This window comes from Pteropus medius, unplaced genomic scaffold (genome assembly GCF_902729225.1).
Source record: "Pteropus medius unplaced genomic scaffold, Ma_sr-lr_union100, whole genome shotgun sequence".
Lineage (NCBI taxonomy): Eukaryota > Metazoa > Chordata > Mammalia > Chiroptera > Pteropodidae > Pteropus > Pteropus medius.
In genome coordinates, this window is record NW_024340696.1 from 11,746,489 (window position 1) to 11,770,674 (window position 24,186).

The window sequence follows — 24,186 nt, forward strand, 5'->3', positions numbered from 1 at the left end:
TTTTTTTCATTAGCATCAATTTATCCTAAGTGATTAGTGCCTTCTTTAATTGTGCTTCTGAGATTATACCAGACCTGAGGACCCTAACCAAGGAATAAAGTAAAATTCATCATAGGTCTTAAATAAATTTGAATGGGGGTGGGTGTCTCAGCAAATACTAGCTAATCCCAGCAGTTAAGTGTAGTCTGAGCTGCAACAAAGATTTCATCAGGTACAATTGATTGAACTGAGTTGATACCACTTATCCTGCTGTGTCTTCTGAAAGGAAAGCTCTTAATCTATAGGTGAGAGCCTTGGTGAAATGGAACCAGGTCTAATTTAGATGTTCCTGCTAAAAATAGCCACTGGAGATTTGTTAGAATTCGAGCTCCCAGTCTTATCACATTTGTGTTCTCCCTGTGATACCAGACAGAACTGTTGACGCAGAGATTACCATTGAACCAGGGCACATGTCAAAGTTAATGCAGTGTGACCAGTCGATCAAGGGCACAATTACAAAAGATGAGACAATTAGCGAAGGTCCAGTCATGCTTTCCTGTGATGAGAGCAGCGACATGCTAACCCCCGTCTGAAAAATGCCGGATGGTTAAAAAAAATGCTAGATGACAAAATGTGACCGAATCCTTCAGAAAATTCTAAGTCCTCTGGAAAGCATTATAGGCTCTCTCTAAAACATCACTCTAGTTTCGCTTCCACCACTGAGCTGGCTTCCAAAACTGAGCTGGCTCTTATGCACAGAGAAGAGTGAATGTGTGTGCATGTGTGTGTGGAGATATTAATTCTTGGATCTGACACTGGACCTTTTTTAAATCGGTAACACACATGATCACATTTTAAGTATCCTTCAGACAATGCAACCCTGAAATATATGAAATATATGTTATTCAGCATTGATCAAAGGCTTACCTAATATTTTAAAGAAACAAACAAATGGTGACCTAGCTGACTTAGAGCTCTAGCCCTCTATTAAGTCAGCTCCTTAAAGAAATACTTTTATGAAGGGTTGGGTTCCCCCAGAAGCAGGCTGTGAGAGATTTGAGTGCAAGTAGTATATTTAGGTGGCAATTCCAGGAATGACCAGCAGTAGTGTGAGGAGTAAGACAGGGAAGTGCACAGTATCAGGAAAGTTACCACTGGGGGCAACTGAGGCTCAATGCCATAGGGAAACTGGGAGACAGTACAGATCCTCCCTTGAAGTTACCCCACCCAAGGGGTTAGTGATATGAGTTATTACCTGCCAACTGCCATCAATTGTTTATCGAAAAATGATAGCATAAACATTAACTCCTCAGCACCTCCAGTCTGCCCATAAGAGCCACTGGGCTCTGAGAATTAGAGAAAGCTCTAGGCAGAGTTACGAGAACATGGGGTTGGAAGCCAATGGGCTGGCATGTACGGTAACGGTGCGAGCATAATGAAGCCCAGCTACCTTTTTTCTTTCCCTCAGGGGAGGTGGAAGGATATGGTTTTTAAAAATATTTGGTATAAAATAAGATTAAATTTCTGTTATTTACAAAACTGAAGTGGGAAACATTTCCCCAGCACCCATCTTTAGATAAGGAGAGGAAAGGAGTAGGGGTTATAATAAAATGGATAATATTTGCATCTCCTAATGTGTTCACTTGTTTGCTATACGATTAGAGCCATACCATCTAAAGCATTTCCCTTTTTGCTTTTGCTGCCAGGAAACTCAGAATCAGAAATATTTGAGGTTGATTACTTCATCCGATGCAAATGTTAAAGCTAAATTTAACTCATCCCCTCTAGTATTCTTCCTTGCTCGTTTTTGCCCTGCTCCTAAATTATTTTGTTTTCATTACTATTATTTACACCTGCTTGCTTTCAGAAATAGTTTAATGTCATTTATAAAACTGCATATGAAAAAGCATACATTTCTTTTCTCGAATTTTATATTAATAAAATATTTATGGTAGCCAGATAGCCACCAGAGGAGGGGAAATGAAGTCAGGGTACTATTCTCTTAATAGGAGCTGCATGTGAGAGCTGTAAGATTATCTGAGAATTTAAGCAAAGAAAATAGGTCCAAAGTCAACAAAATTTATTACCCCATTACTAGCTAGTGTTGGGCCCTGGGAGCTAAAGGCACACAAGTCATAATTCTTAGCATACTCTTAGTATCCACCCAGTCTCACTCGTCACCAAAATCAAGGAAACAATTCGTGACAGAATTTCAGTTCTGTTTGGAAAAGGCATTAACTTTCTCACTGGGGTTTTATTCATTCTGGAAACCTGACTAACATGAGACCAACACCCAGAGACAACCACTGGATAAGCTCCCTGTTTCTCACCTTTTTCTGTTCAGCTTATATTTGAGTTTGGTGCCTGTGGACCAAACCAAATATTTCTTACACCCACAAGGGTCTTCCCTAACCAGAAATAATGACACTAACCGATGATGTCATCCCCACCGAAACCTCTTTTTATCCTTTTCCGGCCAATGGCATCGTGCTCCCCCGCCCCCCGCTGATGTTGTCCAGTCCATGGCTGGTGTGAAAGAGACAGTATCTGTGTGAAATTACGCTTGGATTGCACACACTGTTGTTTATTCATCCAAAAGCAATCTGGAGGCCGAGGCTTACAATTAGCTATTTGATCTTAATCAGTATTGTCCTTGGCCCCGGGTACACTGTGTCTTTCGGATACCACTCTTCCGGTGTTTGGATGGCCTACTTAATTAGACAGCTGAAACTGCCTGTGCTTAAGAGACAGGTCAACTTTGAGAAATGTTCAGAAACTCCTAGTCATTTTACTTTCGTTCAAAATCACCGTGACACACCCTCACCAGGTAGAGCAGATGTGTAAACTATGGAACTGGTAGAAACTGCGCTGTCCTCACCTGCTGGATCTGCTCGGTTTTGGTTTTCTTGGGGAGCCCCCAAGTCTCAGAAGGTTTCTGAGTCTGCTCCTGGCGGTGTGGTCGGGGGTGGGTAATAACACTAACTGACTGAGGAAAAGGTTCCCCAGTGGTATTTATGGTTGACTTTTCAAAATCACCAAGAAAATGGCCTGAAAGGACCAATTCTGCCCTGTTTAGCCTTGAGAATAGAGAATGACCTTGCAGAAGAGTCCTGAGCCGGTGAGCACATCTGAGTCCTAAGAGAGTAGTAACTGTCATTGCTCATGAAGTAATGCTCATCATCACCATCACTAAAGGCCTTACTAGAGGAAGGTCGTAGCAGGCACTAAATGGCATGTGACATTCTCCTTTGCTCTTGAGAAAGGCTGAGATTGGGACCGTTTTCTGGTTCTGTCGAGTAGGAGAAAAAAACGTATACTGCAGAGCCCCGACTTATTTCCTCTGGTACCTAACACACATTCGAAAACTTTGGCCAGATGAATCTGTAAAGCAGGGAGGGTAACAGTACCTATCCCACAGAGATGTTGTGACAATGAAATGAGACAATGTCACATAAAGCACAGAGCCTGGCTGATAGTGAGAATAAATAGAATAACTACTGTTGTTGATAACATCTGGGTATCGACGAGAATGCCTTGTGTTTTGCAAAGAAGAAGCTTTCACCTTCGGAAGCAGGGTAAGGGACAGGGAGCAAATGCCCAAGGCAGGAGCCTTTCAGGAAAAGTGGGGGTTCTACAGTCTTTATCAGGGGGCTGAAGTTAGTCTTGGAGTCCATGGGGCAAGGATGTTTTCCAGCAGAAGTTAACTCTGCTTTGCTCTCATGTTCTAGTCTTCGCAACCTCTTCCGTCTTCCCCAGGGTGGGCATACGGCCTATTCCAGCACTAATGGATGACCTCTTAACCCAGAACTAAAATAAAATCGGCGTTCTGCATTAAGTCCCGCCTCAGTGACCTCATCTGCCAAAGCAAAAGCCAAGAGGGCCCTGAGCAACTACTGAAAAGCTCCATGAGAAAAAGGGAGGCTCCAGATTTCCAGAGTTCCTTCTGCCATTACTCCACTTACCATTCCCAAGGGCCCCCTTGCTAGGCTGCCCTAGCTTCCCACCCATCAGGCCCAATGTGAGTGTCTCTCCTGGGATCCAGGATTCCTTTATGACAATGACACTGGCAGTGTCTACTTGCCCCTTTAAAGCCAGATCTTTCTCACCTATTTGCAGATGCAGTGGTGGAAGTACTTAGTTGTCTGGCAATGATTTGGGAAGAGCAGTTCATGGAGGAAACTTAGAAAATCATGGAAGAATCTTCTTAAGCCCTGGGACCCTATAAAAGCTTTGTCGTAATCATTTAGCTTCAGAAACTAGTGCTGTTGGCCTGACCCCTTATCTGGAGAATCCTCTGCTTTCTGCCAAACTTTTAAGTGGCCATAACAGGCAGCCAGAAGCAGTAAAAAGAATAATGGCTCCTGTTACTCAACTCAGTGGCTTTATGTGGATTATTTCATTCCATCCCCACAAACATTCCAAGGTGTATTTGGGTATTATTTTTCCGAACTTTAAAAATGAGGCTCTTGGGAGTTAAATGACTTGTTCCAGGGTCACCTGCCTGGTACATTACAAGTTCAGCTCTCCTAAAGGTAAAAACCAAGGTCTTTCTGACTATAAGTCCAAGCTCTTCCCCCGATGATGGACAAAGGTGCACCTGTCTTTCACATATTAAGGATAAGAAAGGACTCTAGGACAAAAAATGCCAATAAACAACTCCATTTTGACAATGCCTCACCTGAGAGATCTTAGAACGATTTGCATTAATCCCACCAAGTCCCCAACATATTATTTATCTGTGATGCAAGAAGTGACTGCGATCCTCTGGGGGTCTCAGCACATTCTGACTGCATCGGTGCTAATGTTTCCATGAAAACCACAAAGATCCTAACTGCTTATTCTGATGAGAAGCACGGGTTGCCCCTTTGAAGCTCAAGTATAAAGTGTGCCTCTCATCATAGGCTCTTTTCTTCCCAGCCCTCGGGACAGGCTAGAAACCTTCTGATGCTCCAAGACCCAAATGAATCCAGATGCACCATTTTTCTCTAATTGGTGGAAGCCGATTTGTTGTGTTCAAAGGCGCATCAGAGCCTGCCGTGTGAGCTTTGTGCCCCAAGATTTAGCCCGTTTCATCGTCCTTCATTAGGATGCAGGAGGGAACCCCAGCATCGTCAACTGGGCCAGAGGAACAAAGGCAACATGGAAATTGGAGCAGGGCAATGAGTCCCTCTGTCTCTCTACTTTTTCAAAACAAGATTCCGACCATTTACTCAAGAACTTATTGTGTCCTTGTGTTCCATACAAAGAAACAGGAAACTTCAGAGGGAAAATGGGGCCCCGGTTTCTTACATGGTGGCCCAAGGAGCTTGGGGTCACTAAGGGTGCTGGCAGGAGGCTAGCTTGGCCCCTTAAAAGTTGAAGCGGAGGCCACTCCCTTTTTTTTGCTCTTAGAGAAGGTCACCTGGGAGCAGAGGAAAGTTGTTCTTTCCTGGGAAACAACTGAAGGGGAAGCCAAGGGTGGCAGCACTTAAAAACTGTATTTGGGGCTCTCACAGCCTCTCACCAACCAAACTAGGCCATCCTGCCTGTTTGTTTCTTACTCTTTATCTACTACCCCAAGGAGTCTGAGAGAGAAATCTCCCCTCAGACCTGTGAAATTGGTTTGAAAATCGATCCATCTGCAGCTTGACTCTAGTTTCTGGAAATACAAGTTCTAATTCTTATTTTGAGGACTGGCGTTTATAACGGCTCATTTTGTAAACTGGTAAAACTTTTCAGTGACCATTTTGCCAATAGTTCTTAAAAGTTTAAACGTGTACACTTTGAACTAACAGTTCAACACCTAGGAGTTTATCTCACAAAAACCCCTCCACATGTGAAACAAGAAATATATGTTAGGATAGTCACTGCAGCTCTCCTAAAGGTAAAAAATTAAATATGATAACAAGTCCATCTTAAGGGATTCGATGAATATATGACTATATCTATAGGAAGACAATGGAATATGGTTTTTTAAAAAGAGGTGGCCCAACATGGACTCACCTGGAAAAAATATCCATGATATGGGAACCAAAAACAACAAGTTGAAAAATCGTATGTATACTTTAATCTACTTTTCTTTAAAAAAGGGTTTCTCAGCCTTGGCTCGACTGGCATTTGAGCGGTAGCTCTTTGCTGTAGGGCCGCCCTGTGTGCTGCAGACTGCTTCACAGCTACCCTGACCTCCACCCACTAAATTCCAGTAGCAACCTTCCCTGCAATTATGATGACCAACGGTGTTTTCAGACACTGCCAGAAGTCCCCTGGGGGGGGGGGCGTTGGGGACAAAACTGCCCCCAGTGGGAACTAAAGGTTTAAAATGATGATAGACAACTTAGGTTTGCACACCATAGAGAAACGTCTGGAAGGATATTCACTAAGTTGTTAACTGCTGGGACCCAAAAATGCTCAGGAAAAACAATACTCTTTTTATTTTACACACCTCTGTTCTGCTTGATTATTTTTATAAGTATGTATTTTCTTCTGTAATTAAGTAGGAAATCTGTTTCTATTCCACTCCCACTCATGAACATATTCATATACAAAGAAAATAAAGAGAATAGCTTATTTCGAGAGATAGTCTATCAGGATTCTCTTTTTTTCATTTGTTTTTAGGTTGTTTTTTATTATTTTTCAATTATACTTGACATTCAATATTACTTTATATTAGTTTCAGGTATACAGCACAGTGGTTAGACATTTATATAATTTATGACGTGATCCCTCCGATAAGGCGAGTACCCACCTGGCACCATAAATAATGATGACAATATTACTAGCTATATTCCCTATGCTGTACTTTACATCCCGAAGATTTTCTCTGGAAAAGAGCGATGGGTGGGCTATACCTGCAAAGGGAAGTCCTTCGAGAGAACTCAATAATGAGACATGATGGTATAAGCAGAGCACATCAGTTGATCATATAGAGTCTCACCAAGGCCTGTGGTGAGAACTGTCTGAGAGACTGTGAACGACATGGGAAACGTGGAATTCTAGCCTCTAGTGAGGACTAGTGTATCGCACCCTATGCTTCAAATCCTTCACCTGCTCAAAGGAGCATCTACCTTTCCGCAAAGACTTTAGGACAGGTCATGGAAGCAGTAGCTGTGATCAGATTTGGCACTACATAAATAAAAGATGGAATTCTTATTAATATTTGCTTTAATTTTTTTTAAACCCATTTTTTAAAACAAGTGTCTAGTCCAATTTGGGCACTTCAGAGTTTAGAGAATCCCAGAATGCTTACATTTCTCGTTAATGTTGAAAGAATTTCCTCTAGGGAGATTTTCCCAATTCATTGATACACTCATGAGGAAAACAATAAAGCTTTTTTTTTTTTTCCCCCCGTTTTATTTTTCTAGATGATAGACTGCTCTGGTAAACAGTTAAGATTTCTTGAGAAATTACAAGGCAAACCTCCATAGCCAATTTTTGTGATGTTTCTTATTGCCAAATCTTCTAGAAGGAAAAACAAAACTAAAACTTAAAGAAAATAATCAAACATTTGGCCCCTACATTGGTGTCAGCCAGCAAATGACATATCAGATATCTACCACTAATATCTTCACACAGTTACAACCTTCAACAGGAGGCTAAGAGAATTATGGGCTTTGAACAACATTTTGAAAAGTAGCTAGGGAGAATTCTCTTGTTTATCTACGCTGGTATTTTGAGACAGAAATTCATTTGAGACAGTTTTTGAATGAAGTTATGAATCAGTTCATAATGACATAACTTACATTCTTTCTCATTATGTTTGTTTTGTTTTTCTGAAAGAATGACAATGTTGAAAAGTCCATTTCTGGCTCACAAGCTACCCATAAATGTTTTAGTCACAACTTTTGGATCCGTTTCTTTTTTCTCCTTGATTTGACTCAGCTTCATAAAGGCGTTTTAGTTTATTTGGTGATGTTTTACTTCTATACAATTTTACCTTTTGTTTACTGAAGGCCTAATTGTGCAGTTACTTCATCAAGAAATTAAATCTCCTCTTTTTTTTGTTTCTCCCTCTGAATCTAAAGAGTAAAACTCAGCACTTGCCATTGTCGAGACTCAGAGTCACTCTACAAATTCTTGAAACAAAGAGAAAGCAAACTTTCTCTTCTCTGCCTTGTACACAACACAGCTCATACAAGGCAGGAGCCACGAAACAGGACTTTATTTACTAAGCATCTGGTATAATCACACTCAGGTCAGCTGTGCCAAACCAAAGCAAGGAATGATCTTAGTAGAACATTCAAGGACACTCAAGGACGCTCAAGGACATACTACTGAAACCATGACTTCCATCTGCATTGTTTGCAAGGAAAATTCATGAAACTGACTTAAAAATGTATGGACTTTATAGAATGCTGTCAGATCAGGCCCTTTATAGGATGACCCCAAAGTACCTGTGCGTGCTAATGAGAAGTGTCTGGAACAGACACTGTTGCTGCTCTGCCCTCAGATACCTTTTCATTCTTTTTGTGGGCCCAGTTCCCCTCCCCAGCCCAGGTCTATACTGTTTTACTTCCAATGGCTGGCACCTACCATCTCTCGGACTTCTCAAGGGCTCCTGGAACCACTGGGCCCACGCGCATAGAGTCAGGCGTGCCCTTCTACTCACCCAGGGCAGCCTTCAGTCAGTCTCTGACTGCAGTGGGATGTAAAAGCTCAGCTCTCTTGCTTTAAAGCCAGGACACTCTCTGAGATATAATTTACATTCCATTTCTCACTGGTGCTTGACACTGAGGCTGGGATTTTGCCTGAAATCTCGCCTTGCTCCCTTCTCTTCCCAGTCCAGCTTCCTCATTCCTTTACCAGCTCCTCCTGGTGCTATGCCCTTAATAAATCACCTGCACACACATTCACATCTCAGAATCCACTTCAAAAAACTCTGCCTCGGTCATTCTCTGTCCTCCTTTGCTTTCCCCCAAATTTTGATTCTTGTTCTTCTATACATCTCATTCCATGCTGATAGCTGCAGTCCGTGACACCTGTTTTAGGTCTTACACTTCAGTTAGGACACATGTCATAAGCAGGGGCTTGGTTAGCAGAGACCCTTAATAAATTATTTATGGTCATAGCGTTTAAGTTCTCTGCTAAAGGCACAGTCCTGGGCACCACACAGCTGGGCTCTACAGCCCTGTTGCTACCACATGCAGTGGTTGGCACGTACTCTTCCCAAGGGCAGATGCTCTGTCAGACACATGTTTAGACTCAGCAGGTTTGAATTTCTCTCCTTCTATGGCTGAAGTTTGAATCTAGTATCAGAGAATCCTGCCCTGCCTTTCAAGAACACGAATTAGAAACTCCTGTGTGCTTTGGAGTGAGTCGTTTCTTTGAGTTAGTTTCCTCTTCTTCCTGCTGTTTGGTTGACCCCGGGTGACTAAGGGTTACTAGAGTTCTGTTTTGGACTTCTGTCTGCAAGAACTAGAGAATGTGGATGATTCAATAGGACAGCCAAGATATGGCTCAGGAAAGAGGTGATGGGGGACTTGAGTGGTGCCAGCAGAAGGAGAGCTGTCCTAGAGACTCGATGGCCATCGAAATCCTTAGTTAGAAGATTTCTTTTCTCTGATTCCTCTGTTCTGTACCACCTTCCAGTACTTTCACTCCAGGCCTGCTCAAGAACCACTAGAGAAGCATGGACATGGAGCTTACCTCACTAATTCAGGATCGGCTCCTTCAAAGAAAAATAGGATAGGCTTTTACCTGCATTTCCACAGAACACAGTACACTGCAGTCCCTCAAAACACATTGGTTTGCTTGGCTGTGATTCACTTAACCTGGTCCCACGTTTGCAGGGTGATCATGTGATTTGTCATCTAATTCAGGAAACATTTGACTATCAAAAAGCATGCTGTCAATAATTATTCCCAGACAAAATGCAAAAACTAGGACTGTCCCTGGGGACTGGGACTCTTGGTCATTCTACATAACTGTGTAGGGATTCTGGCTGCACAGCACCACACTGGAGTCTGAATGGTGCTGTGGAACAAGCTACAAATCAGTTGTGGGGATGGGCAGGGAGTTCAGACTGAACCACAGGAGCATTTAGGATGGCGGCTTTCTACTGTTGAACTTTCTCAATACTTTTGAGCTCTGAGTGATTTGGGCCACTAAGGGTGTACCTTCCTGACAGCTATCTGAAGCAGGGAAGGGCTGGAGATGTCAATGGGCGAAGCTGGGTGGTACCAGACATCCTGACTCAGAGGCCACTCATTCTTCCTGAGATCCGCTCAATGGGAGTGTCCATATTATGCGCCATCTTGAACAGACCAACCCAGACACCAGGAAACAACATAACCAGCAAGCTCCCGAAGCCTTCTCCATGGCAGCCCCACATGACACCTCAACTCCCACCTTTGAGGCATACTCACGATTTTCACAGTGCTGCCCGGTGTAGCCTGCCAGGCAGGCACATTTGTAGAATCCGGTTTGGTCCAGGAAACAAGTGCCATCATGCAAACAAGGGGACGAGGAACATGCTAAAAGAGAAAAGGCAATTTCTCTCAGTGCCGCTGTGTTGAGTCCATTTCTTCAAGCCTAGAGCCTTGACCAGAGACTTTCCCTCGTCTGTTAAAGTCTTGTGATTTTTTTTTTACTCCTTTCATTGAATTCATGCTACCATTGTTTGAGAATGCCTAAAACAGGTACTCATTAACTGTCAAATGCTGCTGATGTTGTTTATATTTTCAAAGGCTCCAAAAGTTTGCTCCAGACATGTACAGTCTAAAGAGCCTAACTCCCACACAAACAGGCACACCCCATGACTGAAGCGGAAGCACGCTTTCATCCACCCATAGAGACTCCAGGGGAGAGACTCAGCCTTGGGTAGCTTTAGATCATCTTTTTCAAGGAAGCTCAGCATCTTGGGTACTGGGGGAAAGAAAGTGGAAGACACTCTTTACGACACTATTGAAAGCATACTCAAAATTTTCAAACATACATTCTGCAAAAAGTAGTCCCTGCAGATTTTGAGAGTTGTGGGCTCAGATGTGGTGGGGAAACACCGCTGATGGAATGCGATAATTAGCGAGATCGCTCTTCTGCACAACTTCTCGGAATGGTCCATGCCCTAAAACGCATAGCGGATTTCTAAGAATGCACGTAAGGTTTCCACCTTTCCCAAGCTCGTTTGACCTCAAAATCTGTATTTTACAGTGTCTTAGGGACCATTTTTCCACAGCAAACACTTTTGAAAGCAGTGGTCTTCTCGTTATCCACCAATCCAACGTTCATTTGCCCTAGTGTATAAATACATTACTCAACATAATTCGACAAACCTATATTGAATGCTCTGTGTAAGGCACCGGAAAGATACAAAGATGAACAGACAGCCTACCTACCGGATCAAAGCTTTTTGAAGCGAAGTATACAATGACTATAACTTGAGGCATAATTCAGTTAGTGTCAGAAAAGAGAAGAAAGTGTTACAAGATGTTCAAAAAAGGGCAAAGCTACAGCCCCACTGGAACAAGAGAAAAGGTTTAGCAGAGGAGAAGTCTGATATGGCCCTGAAGTTTGGAATTTGATGTGCAGGGGTGGGGGGTGACTTTAGCCACAGGGAGTACCTTGAATACAGTGGACAGACGGGTGTTTGAAGAACAGTAAGTGCTACTGTATGCCTATCTGACAACACAGACCAGCGTTTCCCAACATTCTCCTGGGGAGGTTGAGTTGCCACTTTAGAGGAGGAAAAGACCCTCCTGACTCTCCCCTCGGTCACAGGATCACAAGCTGGTAAGCCGCCACTGCTCTTGCTGACTGCCATAAATACCTACAGATGTATCTCGAGTGTGACCCGCTCAGCTTCAGCCGGCAGGGTATCACCAAGGGGTGAGGATTCAGCCTCAGGCTGACCACTCCACAGCAGCAAAGCATTTAGAACTGGCCAGCCATGCCCAGGCCCTGCACAGCTCCCCATGGGCCACCCTCGCAAGAAGGCAGGCACACAGATTTTAAGGAGCAACTGCTGAGAGCTCACCTAGGAACATTCTAAGGGAGGGATAGGTTGGGGTGGGAGGGTCACTGCTGGTCTTGCTGAAAGGACAGGGCTGAAGAAAGACTGATGCCACTGCCACCCACCTCCCTTCCTGAGACTTTTGTATCATACCTTCCATAAGGGAACCTTAATGATTAAAGGGCCATTTCAATTTCTTTTTAAATTCAGTATTTTAACAAAATGAACCTGAGCTCATTTTGCAAAACCTGATGCAATCTAATCCCAGAACAAGGAGAGCTGGGTTGGGCCCTCAGGAATGAGCACTTCATTCATTTTGGTCAAATCCTACTTCCTAACATGAATGAGGCAGGAGGTGAAGTTGGGCTTAGAGTTACTCAGAAAGAAAGGGAATTTATCATTGCACTTTAAGACTTTTAATACCCATTTTGTCTCGAATCTTCATGCTTGCCTCCTTGTAATAACAAAGGGAGGCTCAGGACACGCTTGGCATAGGGCAGCTATTGAGAGCTTCCTACATACCAGATGCTGAGCTCAGTTCTTCATCTTTCTGTCTTCCAGAGCCTCCTTAATGGAGCAGGATCTATGATTATTCCCTTTTTCACTAATTAGGAAATTAGGCCCAGAGATACAGAAGAATGTATCCCAGGTCACATGGCTTAACTTGCAGGAGAGCCAAAGCTAACCATTTCAACCATGAGAGGCTCCTAGAGTAAGCTCCCCAGCCAGGCTGCTTGTGCATAAATCTCTGGTTCCGCTCCCACAGCTGTGTGGCCTTGGATAAATAACCCAGCCTCTCTGTGCTCCAGCATTTGTACCAGGCAGATAATAACTCCTAGTTCTGGTTCTGAGGAGCATTTCTGAAATAAACCTTGCTGTTTCTCTTCTCCTTCTCAATGTTCAAGTTCTTCTGAGAACTCACACACTGGGTTTTAATAAGGCTGAGCAGAGAGGGGGATGGTACACAGAAGGGAGATGTCTGTCTGGAGCACAGCCACTAAATGCTACATTTGTCTCCATGGCGTTTACCTGTGATCTCCTCAAAAACAGCATGAAAGCCATCAAAATTCTTGGAGCCATCTGAATGGAAGAGGACATGGAGTGAGGAGCCCATGCTTCGGATGGGAGCTGGTCGCTCGTTGCCACAGAAACGCTTGATGATCTGGCCATCATTGTTGTCCCCATCACGGACTTCGACATAGTCATACTGACACATGTAGTCAAACTCCAGGCTCAACATGACAAACCTGTGGGTGGAGAGGGTAACGGCAGGGAATAGGTGAGCTCTGGATAGTGCTGAAACCCCTGGGCAAGTTCAAGGCCAGATGATGAACAGGTCTCTGGACCGATCTGATAGGAAAATGGTCCTGGGGGACTTGCGGTCAGATGAATTTCCTTTAGTGGAGGGGTGTGTGCACATATACTGTGAGCACATGTGTGCACACGCAGAGCACGCCCAGGTGAAGGGATGCCACATTCCATGCAGAGGACCTCTGCATGTGCTGGCTCCTCCTCCAGGGGCACTTCTCCTCCCAGTCTGCATGGCTGGGTCCTTCCTATCCTCGGGGCAGCTTAAATACTCCCTCCTCAAAGAGGCTTCCCTGCCGAATCTTCCGAAAGGAGATCCCTTGTTTTCTTCATCACATGCACACAAATTTTCATTTCTCATTTTAATCTCCTTGACTTTGATAGTAGGCGTGTGTGTGCGTGTGTGTGCGCGCGCGCGCGCACATGCCTCTCTCCTCCATCAGCCTGCAAATTCCTTACAGGGAGAAGTAGATCATCTGTCTTATTCTGCTGTGCCTAACACAGTGCCTGGCATACAGAGATGCAAAGTAAGTGCTAAATAGATGACCGAATGGATACTATATTGTAATTTTACTAATAGAGAATGGAACAAGCGTATGTTGTCTTGCAAGACTAAATAAAGGAAAAAACTGTGCACACGCTTCTGTTTGGTGAAAAGATCAGAAGAAAATTATCCTCTTGGTAACAATAATTCTTGCCCCAAAGAGAAGAAATAGTAGCACCATACCAGAATTTCCGAATTGAGAGAGATCTGATGAATGTGATTACCTAAAAGGGATCTTGAGTTTGGAAATATTGGGATAAATCAGATCAAAAAAGCTGTAATGACCCTAAACTTCCAATTCGAAAAAACAAGAAAAGAGGCAAGCCACATGCTGGGACAAGATAGAAAAAATATTTTTCAGAAGACTCCCAAGGAACGCCTGTGCATCAAGTTCACAAACTATTCATCTGTCCCTTCTCCCTCACAATTCTGGAGAAGTTGGAATAGACAGCAAAGCTCAGAACTGCCACCTGAAAAGTTTTTACCACTTGGGTAAAAACCTCAGGTCCCAGAATTGGAAAACACTGGACCAGAGGGACAATCAGTATATTTTAAATGCTCTTAAAGGAACTAAAAAAGGAACCAGTAACATTGTCGCCAGTGTTTAACAAAATTTTTATTAAAAAAAAAAAAAAAAAATCTTTTGTAATAGAGTGTAATACCTATTAGTCACACTTTGATTGGCATCTAAGGACCTGACTTCCCATCCAGATGCCAACACTAACCTACTGTGGGCCTTGAGCAATCCGTTCCTTCTTGGGTTTGGGTATCTATGTCTGTAAACAGCAGGAGAGGGGACAAGGCCGCCACCCCACAGAGATGCCAGCTTTTTTTTCTGAACCAAAATATAAGACATTATAACTTGTATTTGCATTTATACATTTCATTCGTTTGTACATTTATTCAACACATTGGTGGCAGGCCTGCTCTGTGTCAGACGCTGTTCTTGGTGCTGAAAGCACAGCAGTGACCCAGCTAGACACTGCCTGCCCTCATGGAGACGAGTTCTGATGTGGAGGACAGGCAATAACCAAGGAAACCAGAAAACTAGGAAATTTCAGAGCATATTAAGTGCTATGAAAAAAGCAAACCAGGTGAGGGCATAAAGAATGACTAAGGAGGGTAAGCTTTTTATACAACATGGTCAAGGAAGACTTCTCTGCGGACATGATATTTGGGCAGACACTCAAATGATGGAATTCAGCCAGCCGAGTGAAGGTCATGGGGAAGAGCAGTGCAGGCTGGGGAGTCTACAGGTGCAAAGGCCCTGAGGCAGCAATGAGCTTGGCATGGCTGAGGAACCGAAAGGTCAGAGATGCTGCAAGGTGGTGAGTAGAGCAGACAGGGGTATGAATTGAGGTCAGTGAGGAGAACAGGAGCCAGATCCTGCATGGTGAGAAGTCTGGATTTTACTCCAAGCTCGATAGGAAGCCACCGGAAGGTTTCAACAACAAAATAAGGACTAGATTTAGGATTTTAAAAGATCGCTCTAGTCACTTGGAAGAGAGCAGATTACAGAGCTGGCAAGAGTGGAAGCAGGAAAGCCAAGCGGGAGGCCGCGAGAGAATCCAGGTGAGATGTGGTGGTGGTTGGAAGTAGAATGGTGGCAATGCAGGCAGCTGTGGAGCGACTTCAGATTATTTTACAAAAACAGACTTTGTGGTAGCCTGGCTGTGGTAGGTGATAGAAAAGGGGCGTCGGGGACGACTGCTCAGCTTTCGGGCTGAACACTGTACATATGCTCCAAAGTGTTTGCATCATTATTATTCACCCCGGCCAGCAGGTCCAGGTTCGACTAGAGGGAAAGAAATTTATTTCCAAGCCTCCCTGGGGCCCTTTCCTAGGCAGGTGATGTGCTTCTTGATCCCTCCCCACCACTATGGCGTGTGCCACGTACTAATCCCGGCACTGGGGCACAGCAGGGAACAGTTCTCACAAAACAGGACTCTCTTGTGTTACTTATCTACAATCAGAACAAAACTGGACCTACATTTTGGACTATGACATGAATTAGACATGAATTGTTGCCACAGAAGAAACAATTTACCTTCCATACAAGTGAGAGAATTGGTTAATTTGTTGCAGGGGTGATTGTTTCCTGAGCAGAGCAGGAGAAGCAACTGTGAGGAGCACAAACCCCAATCTAGAGTGTAAACTTTTGAATTCTTGACCTGTGCCTTTCATTTCTTCACTTCCTTCCCACAGAACCCAGCTCAGTACTGGGTGAACAGAAAGACACAGGTGGATTGCTCTCAGTACCTTGGGTCAAAATCATCGGAGCCCCACTGTTCTGGGCTGACAAGCATGTCACTGGTTGAAGTTTTGACAAGGCCATATCCCACCTGGAATCACCAAGTGGTAAAGAAAAAGGATCCAATATGCATTTTCGGCTTTTAAGGATAAAATGCTGACGGTTGGCCCTGAGTCACTAGGATCCAGGGCCCTGGTCCTGTTACTGTGTTTCGTCATAATCTCAGACTCCCTAAGTCTGACCTCTGCCCCTTACCTTAGCTGGATGATAAACCCAGGCTTGGCATGAATGGTCCATTCACAATGAGCATTTAGCGGGTAGCTCTCCAGTAAAATCTGTCCCTTCGAGGCTCGCATAACCTGGCCACATCCTAAGAAGAGAAGATTGGGGCATGGAAATTAGAGTCAACGGGAAAAGATGGTAGGTCTCTAAGAGCCTCTGATCTCATCCCACATCCCTGAGAACAGAATGGAGGAGATTACTATTTCTCAAGTGTTTGGCAATGTACTAGGCAGTTTACATAGCTGAATTCATTTAATTCCGCCCAACAGCTTAAAAAGGGAAGTGGTTTCATTCCAGTTTTCCAGCTAGGAAAATGGATAACCAGAGAGTTCAATAGCTTGCCTAGCTCCTAAGTGACAGAGCAGAGATACAAACTTAACTGTGTCTGCATGTAAAGTCCAAGCCATTCTATCATCTTGATTCTCCAGGACTGCCATATGCCAGCCTGCCGCCTCTACCTTACAAGGCTCAGAAAGTAGACCTTCTCCACAGCTCTGTACAGGACATTGCTGCCTTTGTCTAGAGTCGACGTCTGCACAAGACCATTTGGTCTGTACTCCCGGTACATTCTCTACCCCACAAATACAACCCCAAAGCAACTCTTTCCTGATCCCCCTTCATCCACTTAGAAAATTTACGTGTTCATTTGTTCTACGAGCAAATATGTAATAAATGCCTCTCTAATGCATGAGTCTGGAAGGGGACATGATCTCCAACCAGCTAGACTGGATTAGTGGGTTTCAATTTTCTTGTAGCTTCCAACCCTTTTTTCTCAAATTCTTATGAAGACCACCGATAAAAAATATGGGTCCAAGGGGCCCTTGGTTGAAGCAGAAGCAGGGGCCCAAAGTCCTCCGTCTTCACTATCACCTTGGTCCCCTAAATTACCTACAGCAAATCCCAAAGATCTGAAAAACATTGGACTGAGTCATCATTAAATTATATCATATTAAATAAGATATAATTTATACTAAAGCATAAGTGTGTAAGATATACCCTAGTTTTACAAAAGAGTTTGGGGGAAACGTCTTGAGTTGGTTTTATTAAAAAAATTTATCTGGGCCATGTATGTAAATGATATTTTATACCAGAGTTGGCAATCTACGATCCACAGGCCAAAACCGGCCCACTGCCTGATCTAACGTTTTAATGGAACAGAGCCATGCTCATTCGTTTACACTTTGTCTATAGTTGTTTTCAAGCTAACAACAGCAGAGTTGAGTAGTTACAAGAGACAGTATGACCCACAAAAATGAAAATACTTACTGTCTCTTTTCAGGAAAAGTTTATTTAAGCCAGTTCTATACAGAAATCCAGCTTGACATCATAAACTCTGGATATGCAGTTATATTCAGCCACCCCGCCCCTCCCTCGCCTCTCAGAAAAAGAGTATAAATTCCTATTCCTGGGAAAAAAAATTCATATCAGTGGATACTGCCGCACGGAAAGACGACGGCGGTAACAGTCCTACAGTCTTAGGAAAAGAGCCCAAACTCTGCTTTTGATAAGCTGTGAGGTCTGAGGCTTGTTACTTTTGTGAAAACTACTGCACTGCACATGTCATTTCTTCATTAGGATTTTTATTGCTGCTGCTCTTCTCTGCCAATGGGAAGCGTCATCCGTCATTTTCCATGTGTGACTCTTGTCTAGGCTCAGCCTCTGTCACCTCTCCCCACAATCCCAGCCACTTTGCTGGTCTCCTTGCATCCATCCTTGTCCCCCAATATTCGATTCTGCACACAGCAGCCAAAGCCAACTTTGAAATAAATGAGATCACATTACTCTCTTGATTCAACACTCCAAAGGCTGTCCATCATGCAAAACACCTTCCTACGATGTTCACAGGCCTGCCCGACTGCCCAGACCGGCCCTCTGCCTGGTCTCCACGGCCACCCATCAGCTTGCTCACGCTACTCCAGCCATACCAGCCTCCTTTCTGTTCCCAGCGCCCCTGCGTTTGCTGTTCCCTTAACCTAGAAGGCACACCTTCCTCCACATCTCCTTCCCTTGGGAATTAAGCTCAACTGCCACTTCTTCAAAGAGGCCTTTCTTAACCACCCAGCTAAAAGATCTTTGTGTTTCTATGGTCACTGTTGTCACTGTATTTTGTTTTCTTCATAACACACATCTCTATATGAAATCATCTAGGTTATTTGCTCACTCCCTTGGGTACAGCTGGGACCCTTTCTAGCTGGTACACCTAGAACGGAACCTGGTGTATAACAGGGGCTCTGTAAATAGGTGTGGAATTAATAAATGATATTATTATAGGCCAGGCACTGGCTAAAAGATTAATATTTTCTCATTTAATCCCCACAAGAAATCTAGAACCACCTCCATCTCCCTGTTTCCCAGATGCAGAACACTAAGGATGGGAGAAGTAGCTGACTTCTCCAAGGCTAGATGGTAGCAAACCAGAAGACTGTAAATCACTGTTTCAGGTATAAAGCCTTGGTTACGAATGGAGACTTCAGCATCCTACTGCCCTTGGTGTGAGAGAGGTTTACCTTCCCTGGTTGTGTGGCTTTGGGCAAGTTACTTCATCTCTCAGAACCTCAGTGAACCTGAGTCAAATGGGAATAAACCTGACACCTTCTTCATATGGTTTTATGAGACTTGAATCAGATTATGCACAGAAAGCCCTCAACAGAAAAATCAGTAATGTTCGCTGGTGCTAGTCAGTGGCAGAGCAAGGATTTGAACTTGGATCTGTCTAGTTTCAATGCTGGGTCTTGGCTGATACACTAAACTGTCTTAGGGGCTTCCTAACCCAGCCCTCTCCCACTCCATTTTGGAGCAGCAAGATTTTTCCATCCCCGCCTCCCCCCCTCCCAAAAAGATACATTGACTCTTTACCACTCCCCCTACTTTTTGGAGTGCACGTTCCTGCTTCCTGCACACCTCACATTCCTCATCGCCCCATCTGCCCATCTGCCGCCCAGCTACGGAAATGATACATTGGGTGTGAGAGACAGAAAAAGAAACCTTCCTGCACAGCCCGCGCCCCTCAGGGATGGGCAGCTTCCCAGCCTGCAAGGTGTTAAATCTCAGCTTCCCCAGCAAACTTCCTGCAGGGACCCCAGTCAGAACCAGCAGTGACTGCTGCCAGCTTGCTTCCGGTTTCTCCATGCATATGCAAGCTGGATCACACAGCAGTGTCACGTCAATGGGGAGCCAATGCCACCCCCAGTCGGGTCTCCTTGGCAAGACCTTCCAGGTGTTGGTTGGGTAGCTCCAGGATCTCAGGCAGCCTCGGGACAGCTCAGAGCCCCCATCCCGACCCGGGCACTGGGCCCTGGCCTTGTGAGATGCTAGGCTACTTGTTCCTGCAGGCCCAGGGGCTGTCCCTGCAGAAGGAGCCAGATTCCAAAATGTGGGACATCTCGGTTCTTCATGATGTTTTCTTTCTCTCACTCTGGAAGGGAGGGCAGAGTCCCCCAAGATGGGGGACAATCCAACCAACCAGAGACAAAGAGGCCACTTCTCAGAAAGGTGCTCAGGGGGGAGGTTATTAGGCAGAGGAGGAAGGAGCCCCACTCCCTCCCCACATCAAGGGACACTGTCAGCTCCCTTTCCACTCATGCCTCCAGTTGGGGAGTGGGCGGACCTGGGTGCAGCGTGGACTAACTGCACCTCTCTGTCTAGGGCATAATAGTGAACACAGCCGAGTGTCCCCGCCAAGGAAGTACTGCTGGCCAACCAAGCAGGTGGTCCTGAGTCTGAATGACCAGGGCAGGCAATGGGCCCAGAAGACAGTGCTCAGATTCCCTAAAAATGTCTTGCTGCAGGAGAAAAGAAGAGAAAGAGACAGAAAGAGAGAGAGAGAGAGACAGACAGAGAGAGAGAGAGAGACAGACAGAGAGAGAGAGAGAGAGAGAGAGAAGAGAGAGAGAGAGAGAGTGCGTGTGTGTGTGTGTGTGTGTGGAAATTTGCCAGAAGAAGCCAGACAGTCCACCAGTCTCTCAAATCCTGCAGTCATCTCCAACCCACTCGCCCACCCTTCCTCATTGCTACACGCCAAAACAGGAGAGAGAGCTGGATAGACCCTGCTTCCACGGAGCTGAGAGGAAATCTTATTAATCTGAACTAGTAAGAAAGCTGGAAGGTTCTCAACAAAAACGAACACCCCCAGCATTGAGACAGAAGTCTTGTTATCTCCAGCACTGGAGGGGCGGGGGCAGGAGAGAGATACAACATGGTTCTGAGAAGTGGTTGGGTTTTCTTTTTTAATCTGTAATCTTTCCTCTTAGGAAAAAAAAGTACTAAAGAAAGCATTCAGACATAGAGAGGCATTTGCATTCTTTTTCTCTTTTAAAGATGACTCGCGAGGCAGGACTCCTAGTAGTTTAGGGACAGCCTATGAAGCTGAAGTCCAGTCAGAATCTCATTTCAGCCTTTTGACTAACTATGTGACCAGACAAACTCTCCAGATTCTGCCTCATTTGGAAATGAGACTAACGGTAGCACCTACAACCATGCTGGTGCTATTTCCTTACTTGTTTAAGGATTAAATGAGATAGATATTGTACCTAAAGCACTTAACATAGTGTCTGGTACATAAAAATGCTCAGTAAATGGTAACTAATGTTATTTCTTTTGAGCCCTGTCAGGATCTGAGACACTATTCTGGCATTAGTGTCAGGGACAGGGACAGCCCAGGCTCTGACCTCTGCTCTAGGGCCCCTAAGAGTCTCATTACATCATTGGCTAGAGCCCCAAACCCATTAGACCCAAGGGCCCAGGCAGTGGTGGCAGAACAAAGGTCTGGATGACGACATGGGAATGACCCACGTACTGGGCCAAATCTTCCCAGAGGCAGTCAGAGTGAGGACCTCAAATGTCTCTCACATCAAAAGGTGATTTAGTATAGAGGATAAGAGACTGGGCTTTAAGGTCCAGCATCTGGCTCTCCCACTTATAAGCTGCCTGACAGTAGAAAAGTTACTTAGCTCTCTCTGTGCCTCAGTGTCCTCACCTGTAAAACGGCTGTGATGAGGATTAATGAGTTAGTACATACAGGTACTTAGAACAATGTCTGGTTCATAACAGGTGCTAAGTGATGGCTTTTGTCAGGGGCTCAGGTCTTCATCAGGAACAATCAGATGTCCAGGCAGGAGTGATGCCACAGCTCACTCTGTGATTTGGCTTATAATCCGAATCGATCTGATACTTTATAATGATTGTTTATTTAAATGGTTTTCTCCCCGTGACACAGTTCTGTAGCAGAAGAGACCTTGTCTGTCTTGCTCACACCCTTATATGCATTGAGTAGGTACTCGATTAAATGTTAACGGAATGAATGACTAACCGAACATCTCTCTGCCCAGTCAAACCACTTTTAAGGCTTCCCCCACCTCTGCAGTAGCAAATGGTCTGTCTATTTAATTAAAACAGTTGCCCAATAAGAACAGCACCTGCTACTCTGCTGCAAAAAGTCATTCCTCTCTAAAGTCTCCAGAGTCTTCATAACGGACTGAGAAAACTGTGCCAATTCAACTCAAAAGACACGGTCTAGACTACCATAAGACGAATAGTTTAGATTGCTGAATAATTTCATTCTTTTTTCTCTCTGTTTTAGTTTGGTTGATTTCTATTAAATCTGTATTTAATTTCCCTGATCGTTTCTTCTGTCGTAACCATCAGCTGTTAATCTCCTCTATGGAATTTTTTTTTTTTTTTTTAATTTCAGATAGTGTAGTTTTCAGTTCTGGGATTTCCATTCGGTTCTTTTTAACACTTTTCAGTTCTATCCTGACAGTTCTCATCTCTTCTTCCATTATATTCACTTTTCCTGTAGTCCATTTACTGTATTTATTTTAAAGTTATTTAAAAGTCCTTATCTGGAAATTTCAATATTTGATCATGCAAGGTATATTTCTTTTGACTGATTTTTCTCCTGACTGTAGGCTCTATTCTCTTGCTTCTTCACAATAGGAAATATGTTTTTTTCTTTCGTTTGGCAATATCCTTTCTTCTATTAGGCAGGTGAAATGAGGGACTAATTAGAATGATCCAATCTGAAATTAAACTGTTTTGAGGCAGGACTGAGACCATAATTCTTCTAAAACGGTCTTGAAATTCAAGCACCAGGAACCTAACAAAATCTGTCTTTGATTTTCAATACTCCCTCACTATCCAACTTCCTGCACCTCCATAGCTGCAAGAATAGGAAACTGTGAGCCTATGAGACTGCGAGATGCAAAATTACAATATCCCAAGATATTCTGCTTTCCACGTCTTGCCCCAGGCGTTGCTTGCTCAGCAAAATTTCATTTAAGAGAATACTTTATGGAGAAGATTGCTTTTGCTTTGGGGTCTCCTTTAGACTGGAGTTCAACAGGCCAGCCCACAGGTTCTTCCAAGTCTGGTTGGCTCCCCTTCCTTCTCTGGCAGGCCTACCCTCTTACCTGCCCTGTCTCCAACCTCAGTAGCTGGCTCCAGGTATGAAGCATCCTGGATTACTTGCTCACCCAGGAAAACCTCATTCCTCTGGAGTTTAGCTTTGTTTAGATTTTGTATTCACAGATACTTGATGGTTTTAAAGAAAATTGTGAATTTTCTTTGACTCATCAAGTGATTTCTTGCTGTTTGAGCAGGAAGGAGGTCTCTTTCATGTCCTTCTACACCCTAACCAGAAGCTGAACAATGGCTGATGAACTCTTCAAAAACATAAAATCTTCTGCAGAAGTTCAAATATTAATTCCTTGGAGTCTTAGAGCTTCAGCACATAAAATATAAAGTGCTATTTCCCATATAATACTTGTCCTGGGAAGATTACCTCCTCATGTCCAATATATATTTTCTTGCCCCTTAGGGAATTCTGCTTTATTATTTTTCCTCTCTGGCCCTACATTGATTTTCTTTCCAAGAAATAAAAAGAAAAAGAGAGTTCATTTTATGGCTGTGGTTTAATGATAATAAGAACAGCCACCGCCATTTATTGAGCACTTACTATGTACCAGATTCCATATTAAGAGATTTATAGACAGTACTTTATTTAATTCTCACAAAAATCCTCTGAGGGAACACTATTATTATCCCTATTTTTTAAATGAGGAAGCTGAGATTTACAAAGATTAGGTAACTTTGCCCCAAGTCCCAGAAGGAGTAGAGGTTCAAATCCAGGTCCTACTGGTTCCAAGCCCTGCTGTTAACTACCACATAATTCCATCCCCAATTTGGACCCTGTTCAGCATGGTTCCTTTCCGGGAAGTGTCAGGACACCAAAAGCCAGAGCAAGATGAGCCAGTTTTCAGTGACTCTCCAGAAGGACAGCTCAATCAGTCAATAACAAACAGTTTTGTAAGAATTCTCCCTCCTTCCTCCTCTCTCTCTCTCTCTCTCTCTTGAACATTCCTAGTTATGGCTCAAAGACAAGCCTGCACAAACCATCCTCCTCTCTGATAGTCTGGCCACACAAATATTTTGGGGCACAGCTTATGGCCACTTCGTCTGCTCCTCTGCCTCTATCCAAAATATGACTAAGAAGATAAAATGTATTAAGGGCCTACTATAATCTCTCCCCATAAATCCTCTCTTATCTGGGTTGACTTCCTAACCTTCTTACATCCTCTAGATCCTTCAGAGACTGAAAGGTTGAGATCACTGTTATGCTAGCTAGAAGTGCAGCATCCTGGGTGGCTCTTAGTCCCTCTCATTGCTCACCTCATTTGGTGGCTCAGGAACTCGGTCTGAAGGCCAAGTTGAATAAACTCCACTGTAGAGGTCAGCAGAGTGGTTCCACTTTAGTCAACTTTGTAGTTTAGGAAGCCTTGATTTCGACTTTGGATATCGGCGCCGCTCACAGCCAGCACCCAGATCACAGTTCCCCAATACCTTTCCCCTCAACAGGAACTAGGATTTGTGGGGAAATGACTGGTTCCAGTACCTGACATAAAC

General features: G+C 44.0%; 1 protein-coding gene across 3 annotated transcripts in view; it reads right to left on the reverse strand.

Annotated features, from left to right (window-relative positions):
• The window catches only part of PAMR1 (peptidase domain containing associated with muscle regeneration 1), a 141,163-nt gene that overhangs the window by 15,183 nt on the left and 101,794 nt on the right, over nt 1–24,186 (reverse strand). For all 3 annotated transcript variants that reach the window (XM_039867066.1, XM_039867062.1, XM_039867059.1), the window contains 3 exons: nt 16,261–16,375; nt 12,932–13,149; nt 10,320–10,427 (listed from right to left, as the gene is read on the reverse strand). In XM_039867066.1, coding sequence (XP_039723000.1) covers nt 10,320–10,427; nt 12,932–13,149; nt 16,261–16,375 — 441 coding nt within the window. The remainder of the gene's footprint in view (nt 1–10,319; nt 10,428–12,931; nt 13,150–16,260; nt 16,376–24,186) is intronic.